This window comes from Podarcis raffonei, chromosome 5, assembly GCF_027172205.1.
Source record: "Podarcis raffonei isolate rPodRaf1 chromosome 5, rPodRaf1.pri, whole genome shotgun sequence".
In the NCBI taxonomy this organism is placed as follows: domain Eukaryota; kingdom Metazoa; phylum Chordata; class Lepidosauria; order Squamata; family Lacertidae; genus Podarcis; species Podarcis raffonei.
In genome coordinates, this window is record NC_070606.1 from 74,240,256 (window position 1) to 74,265,854 (window position 25,599).

General features: G+C 41.1%; 1 protein-coding gene across 1 annotated transcript in view; it reads left to right on the forward strand.

Moving 5' to 3' along the window:
• ATP1B3 (ATPase Na+/K+ transporting subunit beta 3) overlaps positions 1-25,599 on the forward strand; it is a 39,485-nt gene that overhangs the window by 3,064 nt on the left and 10,822 nt on the right. Inside the window, exons 2-5 of the mRNA XM_053390160.1 lie at positions 13,269-13,397; positions 15,614-15,721; positions 21,531-21,718; positions 23,120-23,170. Of these exons, the coding sequence (XP_053246135.1) occupies positions 13,269-13,397; positions 15,614-15,721; positions 21,531-21,718; positions 23,120-23,170 (476 nt within the window). The remainder of the gene's footprint in view (positions 1-13,268; positions 13,398-15,613; positions 15,722-21,530; positions 21,719-23,119; positions 23,171-25,599) is intronic.

Here is a 25,599-nt window from a genome sequence, read left to right on the forward strand (position 1 = left end):
TGCTGCTTAAGCAGTACTGTGTAAGAGACAATGTTAACTTTCCTACTGCAAAGGCCCCCCCTGCCAATTTTTTTAGCCATTCCTCTTGGCTATTCTATTTTAGTGGATATTCTCAACCTTATAGAAAAGCAGATAGCCAAGATAAATTATTTATCAGCCAGGGGTTGTGTATCCCTTGAAATCTCACAGTAAATGACGTAATAAACCTCAACTTTCCAGCTCTGTTATCTTTTCATCCACTTTTGATCTTCCTGCTGCTGTTGAGGATCTGTGGGGAAGGAGAAACTCAGTCAAGGTGCAGGGGGATGGGGAAGGATTAAAAACAATCTTTACTCTGTGAAAGGGTGTTAAGTAAAAATGCTTGAGGTGTATTGCATAGCACAATTTTCAGTCTTTGAGCACATATATTAAGCCCAAGTCATAGTTCAGCTTTTCTCCTGCTGCTTTTCTTTAAGCTGTAACTTTTTTTGCTCTAACCATGCCATAGTGTGTGTGTGTGTGTGTGTGTGTGTGTGTGTGTCATGCATTTGCTGTACCCCACAACTCTTTACATCCACAGTTGCTAGAGTTTTTAAATTCCTAGAGTGCCAGAATTAAGTCATTCCCATACATGAACCTAAGTGAAGGCAGATGAAGGAGTTACAGGTTCCTGAGGGGATCTTCCTCTTGCTGTTCTGGCAGGGAGGGAGGGACCCCTTGACCCACTGGAGGGTGACCAGGCCAGATAGGCAGGCATGCTTCTGTGGCTTTGGGAACAGCCTGCCTGCCATTGACCCAGCATGTTGCAGAAGTGAGAGCCTATTGCATCTGCTCAGAGCCCCGCCTGTGCAGTGGTTGGGAGTGCTCCCGGGGTTTGGGTGGGGCATATGGAGCAGATAAGAGTCTCTGGCTTGGCCACCAGCCTCTGCAGCTCCTTGTTTTGGGCATGAAGCTCTGTGGGTAGAGCTGCATCCAGCACTGGACAGGGGTCTGGGCTCCCCTTGTTACTTGTTTCCTGATGGGAATGTTTATTCTACAAGAGCCATCTAGATCCTCTTTGGTTCAGGAGGGTTTGGAACAGACTACCTCGGGAGGTGTTGGACTCTCCTTCATTGGAGGTTTTAAAGTAGAGGGATGGCCACCTGTTAGGAATTCTGTAAGCTGTGATTCCTGCACTGCAGGAGGTTGGACTACATGATCCATGAGGTCCCTTTCAGGTGAATTATGAATTTAATCCATAAAAAATACTTTACATGCACTACTGGATTTAAAGAGAGATGGTGTAATGCCATGAAAATGTTAACCTATAGCTCCATTATTCAATTTCATATATAATTAACATGTTTTACAGCCAGAGCAGGTGCTGCAACCTTCCAACAGCTTGACCTCACCCCCAAAGGCACACTCCTCCATTGTCTCCCAAGACAGACAGATGCCAACCATATAATTTTAAAGATATTTTTCAGGGTTTCATTATCTGGCAAAAGTTTTTGCAAATGGCATTTTTCACGTGCGTAAAACAGCCAGAAGTATAACATGCAAGATGACTCAGAATTTCTTTATTTTTCCCCTCTAAAGTTCTGTGGCTGTAGAGACCAATATGGGAGAGACATATTTTATTGTAGCTGTGGGCCTGGGGCAGATGCTTCAGGGAATCCTGTAAAAGGTTGAAGACAGCCTTGAACACAAAGTGTTACTGAAATTTCTAATACAATTTAAAATAAACACCACAAACACAGGAAATTCCTGTGGCATTTCTCTCACCTGCCAATGATGATAAATGTTGGGTTTAAAAAGAAACAATTAGAGTGTTGCCACAGTTAAGCATAAATTAGTAGTTACCATACGGACTTGATGATGACCTGAAATTTGTGAATGCATACTAAAGTGTCATATGCACAGGGTCTTGCTTTGGAGGCATTTATTTGTGGGTATCTATAAATGAATTCTCCTGCCAACCTAGCAGTTCGAAAGCATGTCCAAGTGCAAGTAGATAAATAGGTACCACTCTGGCAGGAAGATAAACCGTGTTTCCGTGTGCTGCACTGGTTGGCCACATGACCAGGAAGCTGTACACTGGCTCCCTCGGCTAATAAAGTGAGATGAGCGCTGCAACCACAGAGTCGGTCATGACTGGACCTAATGGTCAGGGGTCCCTTATACAGTGGTGCCCCGCAAGACGAAATTAATTTGTTCCGCGAGTTTTATCGTCTTGCGGTTTTTTCGTCTTGCGAAGCGCGGCTTCCGACGCAGTTTTTTAAAAGCTGCAAAAAGCAACAAAGTGTTTCAAAAACCTCAAAGAAGGCTACTGCACCGCGTGCTAAGAGTTGCTCCTCGAAGTTACAGTTTTGTAGCGGTTTTTAGAAAACGGAAACAGTCTTGCAAGACGTTTTCATTTCGTCTTGCGAAGCAAGCCCATAGGGAAATGCGTCTTGCGAAGCGGCTAAGAAAACGAAAAACTCTTTCGTCTAGCGAGTTTTTCGTCTTCCGAGGCGTTTGTCTTGCAGGGTACCACTGTAAATGAATTTGGTCACAGGACATTGGTCACAGGTCTTGTGCCAGAAAACCTTCCCCCCCAAATTTTCCAATAAACATTGCCATATATCGGACATATATTCACGAAACATTAGCTCTTTGTGCATATTACTTGCAGGTTGAATTTTTATTTTTATTTATACTTTTAGATAAAACAATTACCCAAGTTGCGGATGAAATATTGAGGTTGCAAAACTGTTATATGGGTCACAGCTTTTAAGATACAATAAAACGAAAGCATTTAAACTGCCTGTGACATCTTATTGATTATTTTTGAAGGGATGATCAAGCCAGTTAACATACCAAGATAAATGCTTTAGACCAATCAGAAATTTGCACAGCAGGTGCGACTAATATTGTGGTTCATAATGTGGTTAATATTGGGAGCCAGAAACTTGCAAGTTACATGTAGTGTACTTGGCTTCTTGAAATAACTTCCTGTACCTCATCAGCATTATCTATTGAGTTCCTACAGTGTTGATATTGCTCAGTGCTTGACCTATTCAGTGTGCTCACTTTTCAAATTATAAATTAGTCTACCAGCCAATCATTGGAACAAATGCTGCTTCCTTCATCTACCAAAAATTGAAGGGTGCTGAGTGCTGCACAGGCAGGAGCCTTCAGTTCCCCAGGGATAGAAATGTGAAGAGGCTGAAGGAAAACATGAGGCCAACCTGAAGCCTAAAGTGAGTGTATAGGGAGCTGGGCTTGGAGGGCACATTCCCTGTGGATTCATCTCAGGCTAGAAGCCGGGAAAATAAATGTCTGCAAGTAAACTACCTACAAATTAATGGGAAGTTTGCTGTCTAAAAATGATTAATGAAGTGCTACTTTTGAATGGCGGTCTTACATCTTGCAGAAAGATACTGATCTGTCCATTAAATTCCCAGCACTTGTTTTTGGAAATATCTATGCATATATCAATTCCATGCAAATGTTTTTGCTTGGTGCCCTTGTTCTCATCTCTAAACAGCAATTACTGCATGCCAAAAGGCATATGGGCTGTATAAACAAAAAATGTGATTTTTAAAGAAGTAATTCCTAGATAGTATAAAACTATCTGTATATCAGTGTCTGAATTATTATAGCCCGTTAAAGTGCACTTTGGTTAGGAAATACCTGAGTTATAAAGAAGGAACTTGATTTAAATGGTTGTTCTCATGGTGGTTTGAGTTGCTGCTTTAAATACCTTTATTTTTTTCTACTCTTGAGGCTAGATTATGGGAAAGGTAACTTCCTTATAGTTAATAGACTGGGGAAGGGCATTTGTACCCAACCTAGGGCATTTGTAAAGTTATAGAGTTGTAAAGACTGCATGTTCCCTGTCCAATAAACTCACCTGGAAAGATGCCAAAGCTGTTATATTGGGTTTTAATGACTTTTGGGGGAAGTATTGCTTAAGGTGAAAGGGTGTCAGAGCAAAGGCGGCATATCGGCTCAGCTACTATGATTATTGAGACAAAAATGGCATTGATACGTACCAGCTCCAAATTCTCTGCCTATTGTAGCATACTGGTTGGCAGCACTGATCACTAGTCTTTCAGGAATCTTGTATGAGTTTGGGAAATGTGTGATACAGCCTTGTAAACAAGCCTGCAAAAATTACTCGCCTGCAGTCTTTTCTATTCTTTTTTTCTAGCCTGCTAGGGGACTAGATGTCCATGTGTCCTTACTGGCTGTTTCTGTGACTAGTATCAAAATGCAGGATACTAGCCTATTAGCAGCGTAGTTTAAAATGCCTATTAACAAACAGCCTGGGGAGCAAGGGAATAAAGCTGAGGAACGGGTTACCAGCAGGGGCCAGGTGGACTGAAAGAGGGTATGGAGTGATCTGTCCTTCCCATTCTGTCAGCTGCATTGAATTCCTAGTCATACAGTGGTACCTCCGGTTACAAACTTTAACTGTTCAGTCCTGGAGGTCCGTTTGTAACCCGAAACTGCTCATAACATGAGGTGCACTTTCACTAATGGCGCCTCCCGCTGCTGCCGGCGTGCAACTTCTGTTTGCATCCTGGGGCAAAGTTCTCAACAAGGGGCATCTACTTCCAGGTTAGCGGAGCTCGTAACCCGCAGCGTTCGCAAGGAGGACAGTACATAACACGAGGTTCCACTGTATATGGCTACCCAGGCAGATTGTTAAATACAAGGCTTGTGTGGTCTTTCTGTCTCCATTTACTTTGCTTGCTGGAGATTATGCTGCAAGAAGCTCAGTGATGTATAGGAAGGGAAAGAGTTTAAGGTGGGTAGTTCGCCCATCTTCTTGTTCATTGTTGAGTCTATTATCTTGGCTTGAAAGAACATTTATCCATTCCAGATCAATTCCTTGAACCAGCCATGGCCTCCAGGGAGCATTCTGTCTGTGCATATGCACACATGCACATGTGCTTTATTGGGAAAATGCTGGTTTCTTTTACCCTTTGATTTGAACCTAGCTTGTGGTCAGGTGTTTTATCAGGGAAGCTCCCACAACAACATTGTGCTTTACTTTTTCTCCATAGAAATTAACTGAAACTGATACAGATAGGGACTGAAGAGGATTCCAGCCATTTTAAAAGAGGTTTGCTCATATCTGTGAAGCTTTATACCATTCCTTAGACATTTCTTAATTAACCTGGCTGGTGACAGGCCCTTTCCATGCCTTTCAGATTATTATTTTCAGCCTATGTTGGCTTGTATGCTGTGTTGGTATATTTACTTACTGGTTTTATATATTATGATGGAATAGTGGAAGTTATTTCAGAACGTTGGGAACTGGCATGATACAATATATAATAAAAATGATTGTCACTTGTTTGCTGTTAGCATCATCCAAAAATCTTAGAACTGTATATATGTTTGTTTTCTGTAACAATATGTACAGTATGTTTGCTTCTACTTTCTGTAGAAAACACTTTCCTAGCCACAATTTGAGAACTTGCATCCTAGTTAAAATGGTTTATTTAATTCAGATTATTCTCTGATTGTGGAGTCCCTGGTCAGTAGATGATGCTATCCCACAAAGATCGTTTCCATTGGTGTCTGTGCATTAGTAGAGCAGAGTTCTGCTTCTGCCGTGGGACTTCCATTCCTCTTCTCCCTCCCACCCCCCTGCCACCGGAGCCCCTCACTTCCACTCCAGAGGTTTAAGAGACCCTATAGAGCAGATTTGGGGGTGGGGCTGTGAGGAACTGTAAGAGGGAGGAAAGGAAGGTTGCATAAGCTGAACACATTCGCATGATGATGGATTCAGCCCAGTTATATAGTAAGCAGTGATTTGTCTTCTGTACTTCACTGCATGAAAGCATCCATTTTGAGAAATGATTTGTCATACAAAATTAGTAGCTTAACTAAGTAACATGTCAAAGTATTTCATGGATGCAATAACAGTCAAATCTATTTTAAAAAATCTAGGTGATTCCTAGGAAGCACACACCAACATTCAGAGCTCCTCAAGCAAACTAGAATTGCTATGTTAACAGTTTTCAGTGTCTCATTTTTTTCTTTGCTAACTAATATACGGAAAGTATGCTATTGCTTACAAGGATTTCAGTAAAAATAACTAAAGTTCTGATTTTGTTTGAATGTAACATTGAATCCACATTAAGCATGAGATATCTATCATCTATCTATCTATCTCAAATATTTCTGTACCAATACTCTTGGCTATTTTTTCAGACCTATCCAGCATGTAAAATTAACCTGGCAAACTTCAAAGCATCCCCTCCCCCCACTTAGCCAACGTTGAACATGCTAAATTAAATCTCAGTCTTTTTAGGGCAGTGGATTCCCCCCCCCCCCCAAAAAAATCCTGTGTTCCTAAGAACTGATAAAACCAATTAATAGATCTTCATGACTTTTTATCATTAATTACATATATCCATAGGATACTGGTGTTTCCATTGTTCTGCAGTCAATGCAAAACTCTTCACGTTCTTGTTGAAACTGCCTGCCGAAGAATGCAAGCCCAAACATTTGCTGGTAGGGAATGAAAGTGCACTGCAGAGTGTCTCGTGGCACCTTAAAGACTAGGACTACATCCACATCGTCAGTTGCTGTAGTCCGCAAAAGCTTAGTCCACGATCTATTTGCCTTCAAGGTTTCACAAAACTTTTTGTTTCAACAGACTAACACGGCTATCCTCTGGAAAGTCTTAACATCTACTTAATAAAGCTGACCATCCAGTCTGGATAGCAGCGGAGCTATGTATGCTCCATTCCAAAATGCAGCCTTTCCTCTTATTTTCCTGTTGTTAATCTCTCCCCTTGTTTTGCTTGTTTTGGCTGGGGGAGGGTTGCCACATTTCCCTTGAAGTGGGGAGTTTGCAAGCTACAATATTTGTTATTGTAGATGTGTCCAGAAGAGTTGCATGGTCAACGTCTGAGTTGCAGTGTGCCTTCCTGAGGCCAAGGATCTTGGCATTGTTGTTCATACGTTGGTAATTTCCTTGGATTGTTGCATGTAGATCATAAAGAGCTTAGGGACCGTTAGTTTGCTTCTAAACACAATTCATGGCGATGCTTCTGACCTATAAAGCCAGCTTTTAACTGTTAAATTACTTTAAAGTTTAAACATACACTTATCTTCCAGTCCCATTTATAAGTACAGTTACTTCACCGTTTACTATATATCTAGAAAAGTGAGCTTTCATGAGAGATGCTTTACATCCTATGCAAGAGCCATCATTATTTCATTGCTGTATCCAATAGTGAACTTTTCCCAACACAGCAGTGAAAGAGGGCCACCACAGACAAGCTGAGGATTTTGGCAAATTTTGCAGATTCAGCAGGTATTCAGAAAGATATTAGTTTGTGAACTTGAGGAAAAAGAGGGAAATGAACAAAAATATCTTGACCAGCCTGAGACTGCTTATTGCACAACCACAGTTACCATGGAGATTGTGCATTTCATTCTGGTGTTCAGAAGTTCAAGATCAACCTTCAGCAAGTTGCTGAGGTACACAGCCCTGCCTTTAAAAAAAAGCAACTGCTGGTATGTTAGAGCATCAGAAATATCCCCACAATCCTACAGAGGAGCGGCTTGTACCATTTTATATCTTTCTCATGCCTGCTTTTTTCTGCTGTTCTTTCCTGTAATAAACCTCCTCCCTTTCCTGAAGCCCTGGGCTTGGAGCAGAATTCTGTTGCCTCTCTTCTCCCCTTTTTCGCTAGGAAAGAAAAGGAAGTTGCAAGATGCTGTATTCTGCATTGAGGCTGATTTTAAAGAACTGGTTCTTGAGTTTGCTTCTCTCCCCCCCCCCTTCATTCCTATCCTCTGTTCCTTGTGCCATGTCTTTCAGGTAGTCCTTGCCACCTGCCTTACAACCTTACTTCTTATTTTTTTAAGCTTCTCTAGGAGCATTTTCAGTTAAAGAGCAGGGTAAAAATGCTTTTTTAAAAGAGAGTTGGAGGTAGAGAGCGGAATCTGGAGTGGGCTTTTGTGGAAGGAAACACTATGTTTACTGGCCTTTTCGCCTTAGTATTAAAAATGGTTCCTGTTGGGCTGTAGCCAGGCATGTTTTTAACACTTGATGTTTTTATTATGTTTTTAGATATGCTGTAAGCCACCCAGTGTGGCTGGGGAAACCCAGCCAGATGGGCGGGCTATAAATAATAAAATAATAATAATAGTAAATATTACTATTAGTACTAGTACTAGGGACGCGGGTGGTGCTGTGGGTTAAACCACAGAGCCTAGGACTTGCCAATCAGAAAGTCCCTGCTCCTGCCAACCTAGCAGTTTGAAAGCACATCAAAGTGCAAGTAAATAAATAGGTACCGCTCCGGTGGGAAGGTAAATGGCATTTCCGTGTGCTGCTCTGGTTTGCCAGAAGCGGCTTAGTCATGCTGGCCACATGACCAGCTGTACGCCGGCTCCCTCAGCCAATAAAGCGAGATGAGCGCCGCAATCCCAGAGTCAGTCACGACTGGACCTAATGGTCAGGGGTCCCTTTACCTTACTACTAAAGGCATGATTAGGGGTGAGTGAGGCAAGGGAGTTGAATAATTTGAGATGGTAAAGTGTTTATAGAAAGCTGTTAGACAGGAATTTGTGGGAGGGAATTGTGTATGGATGTTTGGGGGGCAGGAAGACTGTGTTAGTTTCCCACTAACAATCAGTAATAATAAATTCAACAGTTACATATTAGTTAACTTGTGAATTTCAAAATGCGAAGAACAAATTCCACCTAATTTTCCTTCCCTCTCTTTACTAATGTTGCATACATTTTGCCGTCAGCAATAGTATATGCGTTGCCTGCCTCAGCTAGCATGACCAGTAATCAGGAAAGATGATCAATTAGATCAACCATCAACTAGAGGCCATCATGTTGGCTATCCAGTAGTTGCTATTTCAGGCTCTTCAGTTACTTAAATCTCCAATTCTTTATATTCCTGTCTTACAAAAGCTTCAGTATCCAAAGAGAAGAACTAATAGGAATGATTAAATATTAAATTCTGTACTAGCCCCATCAATTCCATTGAAGAATGAGAAGTGAGGGCAAGTATCACACCTGTTCTGACTATTTGAATGACATTCAAAGTGTAATTAGGAAAACCTTCAGAGGCTGCCACTGTTAGTTTTGCTGTCATTGATAACACCCAGAAACTTCAGGAAGCAGCCCCTTTAACCAAAAGCATTAATGAGAAATTTGAATGACTATAAGTGGTGTGTGTTGGGTTATGAATTATAGGTGCGTACTGCTGCTCCGTCATGACAAATGCTACGTAAGAAGAGCCCTTCTGGACAAGACCAAAGGCCTATCTAGTTCAGCATTCTGTTCTCACACTGCCAACCAGATATCTGTGGGAAGCCCACAATCAGGATAGCTGTGTTATATAGCACATCTGTGATCCCCAGCAACTGGTACTGGATGGAATATAGATATAGCCATTGATAGCCTTAACCTTTAAAAAAACAGCACAAAAAGCCATTAAATTTTTTTTAAGCCACCCAAGTTGGTTACCATTCCTACAGCTTGTTTTAGCAAATTCCATAGTTTTAACTAAGCGCCGTGTAAATAAGTACAGTAATTCTTTTGCTTTGTCCTGAAGCTTCCAGCATTCAACTTAATTAGATGGCCTCAGGTGAGGTGGTATTATTTGAGAGGGAGGAAAGTCTAAATGGACATTCTCTACACTTTCCATAATTCTATACATCTCTATCAGATCTCCCTTACAGCTTTCCTAAAAGAAAGGACAGTCAGTATGCTGAGACCCATTAAGATGGGTCTCAGAGGCCCTATTTTGTGCATGCCCCCCTCACTGTAGTGAGTGGGTGATGGCTGGAGACAGAACATTTCAGTCGTGGCACTTTGGCTTTAACACTCTTTACAGAGGCTTGCCTGGAGATACCCTCATATATTTTTTTGTGGAAGACATTTTATTTGCCCTGGTTTTTTAATTCTGATTTCTGCTGGATTTTGAATGGCCAGCTGCAGCTTGGTGGTTTGGATTTTCAAAAAATGTTTAATGTTTTTATTTGTAAACTGCTCCCAGAGTCATGCTGAATAGCAGCTAGTGGTTTAAGCAGAGAGTTAGCTAGACCAGCGGTTTTCAGCCAGTGTGCTGTGGGACCCTGGGTTGCCTTGAATGATAGTTAGGGGTGCCACGGGCAACACTGGCCATTGTTCCTCCCTCTTCTGGTGCCCTCTCATCTCTCCCCCCCCCAAAGGCTTGTGTGGCTGTTTGCTTCATGTTTAGCTTTGGCTAGTCTCCATGGGGCTGCTTAGGCTGGGGGCATTCTCTTCCCGGGGCCCCTGTGGGGCGGTGTGAGGGGGCATCTCTCATGAGGGGGCAGCTCAGAGAGGCGGTGGCTACCTGGAGTATTCCCAAGAAGAGGAGCAGAAGAGACTGGGGGAACACTCCACAAGGGAGGCTGCCTGCTTTGAAGGCAATGGGTGATATAACTGGGTTTCTGAGACTCAGAGCATGTTTCCCCACAGGGGAGCCACAGAAAGAATGTAGTAGTTGGTCAAGGGAGCCGTGGAGTCAAAAAGGTTGAAAACCTCTGAGCTAGACTATAGGGTGAAAACTTGTGTAGCAGTGAAGATTCCAAAACTTTGCAGTGGGAGAACTCAAGGCACCTAAACAGCACAAGCTGAAACAACATACCACAACCTGTCAAATGTCTTCAAACCAAACTAGGGTACTTTTGAGTTTTTCCCTTGCAACACTAACTAGCTCTTACAACATACTTAAAGCAATATTCAGCCATCTGAAGGTGGGAGATTGTAAGAGATAATATATGCAGCTGTGTATGAATGAGCTTGTACTCCTGTCCCACCTGGATGACTGACAAACAGCTGCAGCTGAATATTATACTAAACCCTGCTTGCTTCTCATAGGAACATGGGAAACTTCCTTATACCAGGTCAGACCATTAGTCCAACTATCTCAGTACTGTTAAGATTGACTTGAGAGTGACTTTCTAGGGTTTCAGGCAGCAGTCTTTCCCAGCATTACCTGGAGAAACCAGTAATTGAACCTGGGGCCTTTTACATGCAAATCATGTGCTCTTCCACTAAGCTATGGCCTTCCCCTGGAATGGCTATGAGGAAGAGTTTGGAGGTTTTTGTTTCTTTTTTCCATTAACCACAGCTGCCTGTGTCAGCTGCACCAGCAAAATGTATTTTTTAACAAGTCAGCTTGTTAACCATGAGTGATCAAGCTGGCTTGTATAAACAAGCCATAGGTAACATTAATTATAGTTTATTGCAGGGGCTGCAAACCTCTTTGGGAGCTTAGGCACATTTGCAGACTTGTGCACACACACTAGAGTCATACACAGCTGCACACAGGCATGCACACACACACACATACATGCCAGTAATTAAGCATATGTGTTGCCATAGTACAATACTATCAACTTCCTTTCATTTATGGTTCTTCCTCCCCCCCCGGAATTGAGCATGTGATTAAAACAGCAGTCAAGGCCAGATAATAACCCGACTCATCTTATCTCTGCTGTCTCTGCCCTTCAAGGCTCCAAGAAACAGCTGCATGGCCATCTTGCTTTGTCTTTATCAGACTCTGTGTTGTAGAATCTATGTCTGCTTATTTCATTTTTTTGTTCTTTCAAACTTTTTAATATATTGCTTTTTAAGAGTCTTTACCCTAAATACACTTGATTTGAATATTTAAGTATGTTTTGTGGGTAGACGATCTCTGATAAAGGTCTGTGTTGCATTAGATGGAGTTGTGGCACTTTCTCTTATATGATCTTCTCTAATGAAAATGTTCCCTCCTCCAGCTGCTTTTAGCCCTCCAGTGGACAAAAAGGCATGTGTTCCACATTGTACCTCACTTCCCCTTCCTCCCCGCAGTAGGGCTATTAGGAGCTGGACGGGGGCAAGAACAATTTTTGCCAAGAAAGCATTGTAAGAGCAAATAGCCATATCTGGTTCTTCAAGTCATGTGCTAGATCAGGTAGCCAATGTGGTGCCTTTCATATGTTGGACTACAGCTCTCATCATCCCTGACCACTGTCCACGGCAGGGGCTCATGGGAGTTATAGGCCAGCAACATCTGGAGGGCACCATGTTGGCTACCCCTGTGAATTTTATGTTTCCCTAAACAAGTTATTGAGCAAACAACATATTAAATATTAACCCTTATTATATGTTCCAGAACACATGTATGGTGGAGGCAGCTTACTTTACCCCCACTGTATGTGTGCTAATAGATATGTTGCATGTCCAGTGGGGGCAGGAGGCTGCAATTGTAATGGTGCTGTCTTATACATTTCTGTTCCCCAAAACCTGCTCATGTTTTCCCATCAGTGCTGCAATGGACCATTGACATAAGGGCTTCATTAGTTGGGGCAACCAAGTGGCAGAGCTGCTAGATAACACAGTGTTCATCTTGCCCAGTAGCATTTAATTGCATTTAATTTAATTTAATTGCAGAACTATTTCTGCCCACCAGGTTGGTTGGTAAGGTATGCACAATACTCGGGGAGTGTTGCTGTAGCAGAAATTTTTCTTCTTCTGCATCTACTACAAAATCATTTCTAAATAATACAGCTTCAAAAACTGAAATGTCAAGTATGGAATTAGGGGAAAAAATATTAAAAGTTAGCTCAACCAATGTTGTTGTTACCTGCTGATTTCAGTATGGTGAGTGTCAGGTTTCAGCTGAAGTAAGCAGCATTACTAGAGGGCCAGGTAGCATCAGTAGCAATACTGCTGCTGCTGCTGCTGCTGCTACTACTACTTCTATAAATGCTAGTTCACCAGCTACGGCCTTCCTAGGTGGGGATAGCCTAGCCGTAGTATTTTATATACATTACTGTAATGTGCTCTGTGGACCTACCCTTGATTCAGAAGCTGGGTTTAGTTTCACAGCATCTTCACTGGTTGCCTGTTTGCAAATGTGTGAATCATAAACTATAAAATCCTAAACAACTTAAAACTCAGATATCTGAAGATGTGTTTCTCTGTATCATCAGCTAGCCCATATGCTTAGATCTATATGGTAGGCTCTTCTTGCTGTCCTACCGATGAGTGAACTCTGCAGTGTGGTGATATGAGATAGGGTCTTCTCTGTGGGAGCACCATATCTGTAGAACTCCTTTCCCTTGGAGGTATGGCTGGCACCAACATTATTCACTTCTTAGCATGAGTTAAATATGTACCTCTTTACTTAGGCCTTTGCAGGAAATTGATCTGTTTAATACTAATAGTAATGATGATTGTATGCTGTATTGTATTGTATTGTATTGTATTGTATTGATGCATTAAATATATTGCTAACTTCTACATCCTGTGTGCTTTTTTGCAGGCTTAATTCTGCTGTTTTATCTTGTATTCTATGGCTTCTTAGCTGCACTCTTTACATTCACAATGTGGGTTATGCTTCAAACATTGCGTGATGATATACCCAAGTATCGTGACCGCATTTCTAGTCCAGGTAAGTGTGTATTCGTCTTCTTGGATAAAATTTGCATTCAGACTCAAACATCAATAGATCTTTTGTTATAATAGGCAGTTTTCTTAAGTTGGAAGCATTTATCATTGCCAGCATTACTTTGAACTTCTAGGTTTCTTTGCTCTTGTTACTGCCACTCATCTGAAGACCTTCACATAAGCATTAAAATAGCAAACGAAATAAAGCAGATTGATAGGCAGCTGTTTTCTTACAACAGTTGACACAAGTTAAACATGAAAACAAAATAAGATCTGGTCAGTAATTATATGGCATAAGGAACAGAGGCATGCATTTCCTTATGTATTATAATGCAAACTTCATTGGTTGCCTTTGATTTGGGGGAAGTGGTGTTTCTGATTTGCAGATAACCCCAAGTCCTTTTTTGGACCCAAATCCACAGTGTTAGGGATTTTATTTTATTTTCCCAACTCTGGTGCAATGAGTCGGTTAACAAGAAACATTTATGATCTTCCAAACTGTGGTTGGAAATACTAGGAACAAGTACAGATTCACCAATCATAGAGGCTACATGCCAGGGCATAGTGTGAACCAGCACTTGCCAATATCTTAATCATCTTCAGTTTCTGCATGTCAGTGGAGAATGCCTGCCATTATATGGCCAAAATGGTAGCACACATAGTTTGCAGAAGTTTTTTTTTTAAAGTTAGGAAAAAATAGTATGGGGAACAGCCTCATAAGGATTTGATGACACTGTGTTTAGTCACATCTGCACCATGTATTTAAAGCACTGTTATACCTCGTTAGCAAAGTAATAATAAATCCTGGGTTACAGTAGTTTAAAGGTGCTGGGAGTTGTTAGGAGACCCACCTATTCCCCTCACAGAGCTACAGTTGCCAGAGTAGTTTAACCACCAATCCCTCTTCCCAGGGAACTCTGGTAGTTAAGTTAATTGGGGGAAGCCTGAGTAAACAAATACTTTTAAAACAGGCTCTGAAATAACCATGGAATTGAAGCTTGCCTAATCTTGAGAGGTAGGGGGCTGAATACTGCAGCTTGGGTTCTGAGTGGTTTATATCGACCCTGCAAGGGTTTGACGGTTGGGGGTTTGCCTGGAGAAGAGAGAGTACCTTACAACATCCCTGCAGTGTTATCCATTGCTTTTATCCTTGCACTGCAGGCTGGGCCTAGAGAATAGTATATAACAACCATGCAATATAGCTCACCAATATGCCTCTGTTCCAGGTAAGAGGACTTTGGTGAGAGTAGTGTACAGCAGCACTGCAATGTAGTCCACTATTATCGCTTGCCAAAGGTGGGGTTACTTAAGTTGCTCCCTCGGACCTCTGCCCAGGGAAATAAAAGCATTAGTTGTGTGGAGAAGCCTCACCCTCTGTTTACTTCTATGCAGACTGGTTGTACTTTCTAAATGTGTTTTTTTAAAATTACACGTGAGGTAAGACCCAAGCTAAGCAGGGGCCGCTGCCTTCAGTGTTTCTTGAAGCCCTTTAGCTACAGACTCAGAGACACACATCCCACACACCATTTTGTTATGGGGCCCCACTTGTCTATTTCTTTAACATTTCTCATGTGCCTTAATTTCCTAGGGTGATATAAGGTGGCATCAGACCACAGAAAGTGATTAGTGAGGGTAAGCAGGACTAGTCATTTTTACACAGCGTGGTATGTAGACTGGACAGCTAAACCCAATGTTGACATCTTGACTCAACTTGCATTAGCCCTCCATTAAACAATACATGCAAACAAGTTTGAAACAGAGTAAGATACAGGCTAATGCTTAGTGTGGCTAGGCCTTCAATTTCAGTGTCTGAGTACACGAATGCAGCATTGGTGTTCTGTGGGCCTCACTATCACGGGCTTCGGGGAGTTGATTTGATTGAAGTTATTGTTTCTTGGATTGCTCTGTTATCACCCCTGCATAAAAAAGACACACCTTAAATGTAGAAAGTGAAATGTAATCTCAAATCAGTAAAACTATAATGCTGCCATTTAAATCATTTGAGTATTGAGGGATACATTTTCTAAAATTGACCTAAATACTGTAATTACTTTCAGATCATTATGTACAATAGAGGTGAACAGGTCATTCCTTCATGATTTCTATAAAGTCCAGATAAATACATTTTGGGGAGGGATTTATGTGTCAGAATAATTCTTTCTGAGAAGTGTTATGAATTAGCAGCTAGCTTTGTTTTCCTTTTTTTGTTTTTTTTTGTAGGACTAATGATTTCACCAAAGCCAGATACTGCACTGGAATTTTTCCTGAGCAAAAATAAGTCAGCAAGTTACACTGCTTATGTGACAAAACTTCACGAATTTTTAGGAGGTATGTATAAATATATTTTTCAAGCAACTTATTTAAAATATTAACAGTAATGAAAAGTAGCTCCCTTCCATCTGTTAGGTCTAGAACGTGATCAGGTCATTGTATTTCCCCCCTTGGAACTTTTTAGGTTCCAGAAAAATTTAAATTTTTATTGTGTATAAAAGAGTGAGGTAGCTTTGTTCAAAGTTTTGAGAACTACTGGCAATCTGAACAGCAAGTCTTCTGAAAGTCAGTAGGCAAATCCTCTGTATTTAATTGAAACATGTCATAAACTGTGTATACTCTGTGCTAAAAAGAAAAATGGATTCTGTGCCAAGTCAGCTTCTATTCTGCATTAATAATTTCTTACTGAAGGTTCTAGGCCTTACCCAACTTTTAGAAAATTATGTTGGTGGCTTATTTCTTGCCTACATATGCTGCATCTTTCTTTGAGAGTGGAGACCTAGTTGCCACCAGTCACACCTCTTTAGATGCTCAAGATTGGTCACTGCTGCAGTCGCCATGAGACTGGTCTTGAAAATATTTCATAAATGTCAACTGGTAGAGAATGCTGCCTGCTGTATGTTGAAGGGAAATGGAAGCATATTCCATACCAGGAGACCGAGGTGCCATGAGGCAGTGTGTCACTAGTGGATGTGAAAAGGTTCTTGTATGATTGTCCAGGGTCCTTCTGGTGAACGAGACTGGGCTGCAAAGGTGTTCAGGAGCAGTGAGAAATCTCCTAAAACCAGAGGGCTAACGCTGCACTGTAAACCATATTTGGGAACCTTGGAGGAAAAATGCACAACTATGTATTCAAATAATACAAGGCTGTATAATCCCAACCATTTTAGCATGTAATAAACCTGTGTCATTGCAGTCTGGAAGCTGGAGGTAGTTGTATGTTATTTTGGTTGAAAGCCACTGGGCTGGACCTTCTGTCTCAAATTAGTACAGTGCCTAGTTCTGCCATCTAGCATCAACAAGCTTTCTTCTGCCATTAACTGCCATAGAAATATGTCTTGAGTGAAAAGCATGCCAAAAAAAAAAAAAAAAAGCAGCACATTTGGTACATGGATAGCACTCGGGGGGGGGTCATTTGTGATCTAAATGGCCACCCTCCAATTACTAATCTGTGGGCTAGAACAGTCCAACCCCCTGCCATACATGGTTATAATGTTGGCATTGTTTCTATGTATGAAATGTATGCCCTGTGCTATGAGGTTACTGACTCGTGGAAAGCTAAGGAGCAAACATACTTTGAAAAATCTCTGCAAGGGGCAGGCCAACAGTGTTCTTGTTGCATTTCCAGAATGCATGCCATTCCATGTGCAATTGTATTTATATGAGAGAACACATGCAAGACTGATTTCTGCCTTTCATTATAAATGAAATTGAGCAGACGTAACACACCCTAGTTAATATTTGGCAAAGCCGCCAGTTCTTTGGAAGCCGGATCTAGGACTACTGGTCCTTCTAGACAGGGAAGGAAGTCAGGGAATTGCATTTGAAACTGGTGTGATTTTCTCTGCTGTATTCTTGGATAGAAAGTTGCAGGACACTTCACACTGCCAGCTACAGTTTATAAGCGAGCATCTGGGATACTTGTAGCAGTGCATTTGGGTAGCTGAGAGGAGGGAAGATTGGCAAATTGCAACTGTACCTTGCCCATCACCCATTCACAGCAAACAGAAGCAAATTATCCACAGTTGCAAATTTCATGATGAAATGGCATGTTTTCCACAAGAATATTTTTAACAGTATTCAGACTTTAGTTCAGACTGAAAATCTGCCTTGAACTGCTACATGCACATAAACACCAGTGTGCTACCCTTTGTGAATCCATCTGTAACTGACATTGTGATAATTGTAGGCTGCGAAGAAATGGATAAAGTTTCTTGGTAAAGTTTATTTAATGCAATCTTGTGAATAATCCCACAAACATTATGAACCTTCAGTTCTTTACTAGTCTGCTACTATCCTGTGTTTCCTTACTGGCTGTGGAGGAGGTAGAGGGTCAAGGTAGAGGGATTCCTGTTTGTTGCCAGCATATAAACAGAGTACAGACTTGAGCTAGGCAGAGAAGCAAGGACCAGGTTTTGCAGGACTCACAATTAGATTGCTTCTCCTAGGTAAATGCATAACATTAGAGTTGTAGAAAGAAGGGTAATACAATTTGTCATGACTGTAATAAGTATTTGGTTGGGTTTGATTAAAGTGGTAAGACATTAATGATTTAATTAATGAATGAACTGTTGAGATGATTTATGTTTTCTAGGTCTTGGCTTTATAAAAATGTGATTGCTTTATTATGTTTTTTGTAACTTGATTATAGCCAAAATCAAAATAAAGTATGTGTATAAAATATATATTTAAAAGAAAGGAAGGAAGGAATAAGAGTACAGTGGTACCTCTAGATGCGAACGGGATCCGTTCCGGAGCCCCGTTTGCATCTAGAAGCAAATGTAACCCGTGTCTGCGCGTGCGCCGGTCACGTTTTGGCGCTTCTGCGCATGCGCATGACGTCATTTTGAGCATCTGCGCGTGTGCAAGCGGCAAAACCCAGAAGTAACGCGCTCCGTTACTTCCGGGTTGCCGCGGAGCGCAACTCGAAAGTGCTCATCCCGAAGCATATTCAACCCGAGGTATGACTGTAACTGCCCTTGCTGATGAAAGGGAACAAAACTGGTTTGGCCTTTCCTGGAGCAGGTTATATTGGGATATGGATGTGCACTTGATTCCTTAGTTTAGCCAAGAACCTGTTTACACAAGGTACACCCTCCTCCATTGGATTTTCTTAGTGGAAGCCTATGCATATTTATTCTGCAGCAAACCCACTTGTTCGTTGCTTTAATGTAAGTGTGCATAGAGTTGCAGCCTTAATTTTGCAGCACTGGGGACACAGGAATGGATGAAAGTAGTGGAACTGCCCTGCATCAAAACTAGAAATCTGATGGTTGGGAACTTAAGTAAAGAGATGGTGTTAAGTAGCTATGCTCTGCTTCCCATGCTTAGGCATGCTCATATTTATTGTTTTACATGTTGCAGGTGAGAGTAGAAAGAAGGGGGGCAAATAAAGGTGACAGAAGGTGAAAAGTGAGTTGACAGAGCATAAGAGACAGAGAAAGGTGAACGAAGGTGGCAGAGGCGATGACAGGAGGAAAGTGAGAGGAGAAATGAATAGAAGGCAAACGAGAGAGGAGCTAAAAGTAAGAGAAGGTGACTGAGAAAGCGAAGGCAAGCTACAGTGGAAGGAAAGATGAATGAAAGAGGAGATTGCAGCAAGCGTGGATGCTTTTTTTGATAAGAACAATGCAGACTTGAATGTCCTGCTGACATGCCTTTATTCAGTATGAAACACAATCTTCACTGCAGAGAGATATCCCAGAAAGTAAAAAAGAACAACTAGTAAGTCTGTCTGCAAGTTTAACCATTGTTGTATTAAATATGGTCTTATTTGTATTGAGAAAAGTAACTTGCCAATAACACAGCGTGTGACACATGCTGAAAGAGTAGCAACTAAGTTGGAAACCATCAAATTTGTATAGGCACTTAGAAACACTGCACTTAAGCTGTAAAAAGAAAACTGCTAAATTCTAGAACTTCATTGGAACGACACGAAAAGCCTCATTTCTGGTATTGTATTGGAGACTTTTATTGGCAACTTCCATTTTGTGTTCACTGAAATACCTGGTATAGCAATGGATACCTGGTATAGCAATGGCTTTGAAGCTGAAATCTATACCTTTGTCAGGCACCACAATTGATTTTTTAAAAAGGCTTATCTCACAAGATAAAACTATAAAATCATGAAAAATTTACAACTACACTTGATGACAATCCTGTTTTAAGACTACAGATAGCTCACTATATATAAAACAAAGCAGGCATTTTTGAATGCTACTGGATGTATCAGTGGATGCTTAAGTATATTCTTCTTGCAGCTGTGATGTATGTTTTAGCATATGGATGGTTAAGACAGAGGAATCTTTTGTCTCAGTTCTTAACATTAAGCACCAAAGCACTAAGATCAGTAAGAAAATTTGCCTGGTCTTCAAAAGTAAAAGGCAGCATTTTCAGCTACCTCCACCTTAGTGCTGAAATAGGGAGGACTGGAAATGCTGATTTTGTGTGTTGATGTATAAGAGCATGTGCACATAAACATTGGCCGTGCCCACTGCTGATGTATGACTTTTGGGAGTGGAGTGCTGATAGTTGATACATTCCTTGGGCCAAAAAAGTTTAGCCACGTCTGTTTTAGAAGAACAAATGGATATTGTTTTATTATGCCCTTTTTATTGTGTGTTTTGTGTTTTCGTAAAGTAATATTTTCCCTAAGTCTCAAATATTAATATCAGATCTATAATTGCATTCAGTTATTTACTCGGTAGGGACGTGGGTGGCACTGTGGTCTAAACCACTGAGCCTATGGCTTGCCAATCGGAAGATCAGTGGTTCGAATCCCTGCAACGGGGTGAGCTCCCGTTGCTCAGTCCCAGCTCCTGCCAACCTAGCATTTCGAAAGTACGTCAAATTGCTAGTAGATAAATAGGTACCGCTCCGGTGGGAAGATAAACGGCGTTTCTGTGCACTGCTCTGGGTTCGCCAAAAGCGGCTTGGTCATGCTGGCCACATGACCCAGAAAAACTGTCTGCGGACAAACGTCGGCTCCCTCAGCCAGTAAAGCAAGATGAGCACCGCAACCCCCGAGTCGTTCGTGACTGGACTTAACTGTCAGGGGTCCTTTACCTTTTTATACACTTGGTAGGTAGGTAGAGGAACAAGAATAATAATAAATGAAACTTAAGTTTTCAAGAAGACATACTTTAAAGTTACCCTAGCAACAGCTGAGATTGAAAATGCCACCTAATGGCTGAAGATTTATAGCATCACCTGTCTGCTCTTCCAGCTACCGCTGATACATTTGTACTTAATCTATTGGGGGTTTGCTCTTTTATGTTTATTTTTGTGTTTCCTGTCACCTGTCTGGTCCCCATATCTCTCAGACCCTTGAGGGTGAGCAAGTTTAAAGCTTCTGGATGGGAAGCTCTTATTTTCCTCCAGCAGTTACTGAGCTTCTAGTGTTTTGCATATGTCCAACATCTGCTATCATTTCTTGTGGGCCGCAAATGGGCCCACACCAGGCCTTAGAGTTGTAGCCCTTATTCTAGTGGGAGTTTGGAGAGTGGGCAGTGAGGATCTCTTGCTCTTTTGAGTAGATCAAAGCTCTTTACAAATCATCAGAAATTTAATCAGTGCAATGATAATAAAGCACGTTGCACCATGCTTGGACGTTAATGAGTTTAAAATTCTAAATCCAGTAGGAGACATCAGTTTTGCAATGAATTAAAACCAGCAGCATCTGTTACCATTTGGTGCCAGCTACCTTTTGAGCTAGTTTTCAGCAAAGATGACCTTGAGATTGCTAACAGGTTCCAGCTCCAGATGCATGGACTTTTGAAACTTTTTGATTCTCATGTTGCAGCTAGGCTTCTAGGTGGATTTCAGCTATTAACAAACTGAAGGCCACTGAACAATGCTACAGCAGTGTTAACTGCACCGCATGGCCCCAGTGTCCCCACATCATACTTTTCCAGTAGACTTAAAGCAATCTATATTTCACTAGTTTTTTCTGTCCTTCACTTCAGGAAGAGTATTTATTGAATGTGTGTTGTAGTCGTCTGGGTGAATACTGAATATTGAATGTGTGTTACTTTATTTCAAAGCTTGGAAATCATTCTCCAAATTTTTTGAAGCTGTTAAGTCAATAGTTTTTATATGTATTGAATTAATGAGTGCATAATGTGATGCATTGAATTCTTTCCCCCAGCGTATAATGAATCAAAGCAGGTGGATAACATCCCATGTACTCCAGGACAACTCTTTGTACAGGATTCTGATGCTGAAAAAAAAGTATGCAAATTTAATCGTTCTAACTTGGGACCATGCTCTGGACTACAAGATGCAACTTTTGGTTATGCTAAAGGAACACCATGTGTTATTGTAAAAATGAATAGAGTAAGTATATTGACTCTTTATAGCTTTCTAAAATTTACCTATGTTTCTGCTGGCAACTGCGTTTCAAGTGGAAGGATAGTTTGTAGTGACCGGCTGGCCCTTGCAATCAGGCAGCATCACTTAAGTCATGTCTGTGTTCACTCCAGTGCACCTATGGAACACCTGCATGAGCAAGCTTCTTAACTGATACCCATGTTGGAGTGCTTTATAGATGCCGTTAGAAACGCCTGTGAAGCTACCCTCAGTTTTGAATTTGGAGAGAAAGCAATTGCATACCTGTGTCATTTCTTTCAGGCTAATTTTATTACATTTTTACTGCATAAAGGAGCAGCATTTTGTCCTGTTTTCCCTTTGTATCCCCAGGAGCTTCGAAATCATGTAACTTTTGTGCTTAGAGCACTAAACTATTAGCAGTATATTTCTGGGCTGAATGCCAGTACTGCTACTGCTAATAACAAGGGCCCTACCTGCGTCATGCAAGAGATTATCTGCCAGTTGGCCAAAATTGTTCGTCACAAAACTATACAAAACCGTTTTAACGTGTCTTGCTAGAAAGAAAGATAAGGGCTGTGATTTGACTTACTGCAACCTCTTGCTGCAGACTTTTTAGCTAAAATATTTCATTATTCGGCAGTTGACTGCATGTTATGTGACATGTCTCTTGCATATGCCATCTGGATTCAGCTATTAATGTTACATGCCTAATTTGAAGTAATGAACTGCTGCTGCTCAAAATGTCATGTGGAAGTGGAACCCTCTGAGTGCTGTTGTGGCTGTACTTTAAAACAGGGCAGTTCTGCAGTACCTGATCCTGAAGACTCTGCTTATTAATATTTTGCTTCCTTATTGAGAATTCTCTTTTTCTGTACAAAAACCATTGCATAGGTAACACAGCTGTTGGATAAGGCACACATTTGTTGCACATCTTACAAAACTGTTATGACTGAGTTGATTACCTTAATGAGATTGCAGCAGAGCCCAACTTCTGCCTCTTGTCAAATCTTATTGGCAGTGATGTTAGGAAAGAGGGAGAGGGGCATTGCATGTGTGTTCAACATGCCAAAGCTGCTTATTTTCAGCAGGCACATTAGGAGACAATATTTGTGGATTTGTACATTTGGTGTTTGCGAGTGGGCCTACTGAAAATAAGCAGCTTTGGCATAGTTGAACTTGAAAAGCTGCCTTTCATTACCCTTTCCCCTGAACCTCTGAATATACAAACTTCTTAATTTGGGAACAGTAACTTTTCTGTAAAGTGGATCACAGAAAAATTAACCTTTTGATAAAGAGAATTCCTTGCAGCCTTGCTATAATTCGCTTTTTTCCACATTTACAACATAAGTAATAATGTATTCCCTTCACCTACGAAAAGGAGTTTATAGAGATTCTTCTACATTTCAGATAATTGGATTAAAACCTCAAGGAATGCCAGCTATAACATGTGAAGCTAAGGTGAGTATTTTCATATAAGAATGTGCATATATTCATGTTGTTAAAGCAAGTTTAGGGAAGCAAATTTACTATAAAATCATAGATGTTGTGAGTATTTTTAGTCCTTTGTTCATTTATAAAAGGTAGCAATTTCCCTTTTATCTTTGGGTCAGTTAGTTGCTCAGCTTGAAAGTGTTGTTTTTATAGTTTTCATTTAGAATAGATATTATGGGTTCCTCATATTTACTTTTTTCTTTTGTTCCATTTCATAACCAACCTTTTGTTTTTCTCTGCATGCTGCAAATGCACCTCACACAATATATTTATGGTGGGTAAGAAAATGAACACTGAAGTAGTTTAGATTATAACATCTTAGCATTTGAATTGTTCATCTGTAAGCACACTCCATTTTCTTCAAAATCTGTTTCTTTGTTATAAATGTTCCATGTGCTTTAAATGTTTATCTGTATGCAGATTTGTGTGTGAGAGAGTGAGAGAAAGTAAATGCAGGTTCCATGCCCTCCAATTCAGAGTTGAATGAATTTGTTTTTCAGAAGTATGTGTCCTTCTCATCCCTTATTCCTATGTAGCAAATCCTTCCCTGCTCTGAATCTAAATCAAAGCTGGGTTCTCAAAGTAATTTTAGATTGAATCAGCTTCATTAAAAAAAATATTATTGGTTTTTAAAAAATTACAAAAGAATCAGTTTTAATTTGAATTGTGAGGGCCACACAGCTAAGGTGAGGGAAGTGAGAGAGCAGGGTGTATGTGTGACTAATATCTTGATCTCAAAAGCAAGGCTCAATTAAGACTAGATACTTTAGAAATGAGCAAAAAAGACACAGATATAATTATTGTTACAAATACATATACTATCCAAGTGAAACTAATAAATATAGTATTATCTGCATATATACTATAAGAATATTATATGTGCATGTGTGTATGCCACCTGTACATATTTTTCTTACTGCTTTGACAGTGGCCCAGATTGCTCATGCTTTCTCTTCCTGATACAAGCCAGAGCAACAAACCACATTTCCTGGTTTAGAATTTCATCCGAACATGGTTATTTCACTCAGACCATAATTGGTAAGCTAAGAACAAACCTTGGCTTCAAATCATGGTTTGCTTGGTGCAAAACAACCTGTGCGGGGGGAGGGGGAGCAAAGCACATGCTCATTCAGAGTAAACCTTTAACAATAGTTTACTGTGATGTGTGAACACTGCTAATATTGTATCTGTAAAACCTTTGCACCCTTTTAACCCAATTTAGCAATGTGTTCTAGGTGTGGAAGTGCTGGCACAAAAATTGTTCTGGGTGTAAAGCTGGTGTGGATTGTAGCTGGTGTGGGTTGTTTTCAGAAATCTAAAGTCCTTTTTTTGTGTAGATGTGTTTACATCCATAATTGTTTTTACATGGGTTAACACTTGTCATGCATGTGGCTGGCAGATTAAAAAGAACATTAATAATGGCCCCTGGATGACACCTTGAGATGTGGTGTAATGGTTAGAGCAAAGCTTTCTAAACTCTGTGTTGTGACACATTAGTGTGTCAGCTGCAGTGTCGCGTTAATGCTCCCATTGCTCTTCCCGGGACCGAAAAGGGGCTAGTTTAACCTCCGGTTTGTTGGTAAAACTGAACTACTGTGTTGTGAAATGATGCATGTCTAGAAAGTGTGTCATTGACATGCAAAGTTTGGAAAGCTCTGGGTTAGAGTGTTGGACTATAACCTTGGAGACCAAGGTATGAATTCCTACTCAGCCATGAAGCTCACTGGGTGACCTTGGGCCAGTCACTATCTCTTAAGACTAACCCACCTCACAAGCTTGTGAAGATGAAATGGGGTGGAGAACCATGTACACCACATTTTAGTTACTTGGAAGATAAAGGTAGTATATATAGACTTCCGGGTTAGCGCCAGCGCTGAATGGCGGATTTCTCCCGGAGCTCCGGGAGAAATCTGCTTCGCGGGTTCGGGTCTTGTTGCTCACGGCGGAGCAAAGACCCTTAAAAGTCACAGGCGCGTAGCCTGTGAACCGGAGACTCGGCGGGCACCATTGCCCCCCCCCGACGTTGTGAAATAGCCTTTTTAAAGGCCATAGATCAGCGGAGGGGTGCGTGGAGCGGTGCTGAGAGTCGCTTTCACCCAGCCTGCGAAGCGAAGCCGCGTCGCCATCAGCGGAGAGCGCTGACTTCTTCCGAAAATTTTGGATTAAAAAAGAGCAACTTTCCGTGAGTAGGATTGAGTTTGCACTACAAATTGGACGTTAAGATTAATGAATTTGGACTCCGAGACGGATAAGTACTAAAAAGGAAGTCTGCTTACCGTCCTGCAGCAAGATTAAAGCGAAAGACAGTGAAGCTGTAACTTTTGACAGGAGCTTTTATGAGCTAAGAAATCCAACACCAAGCAAAGAACTCCCCCCCAAAAAGGCAGGAGAGGGGG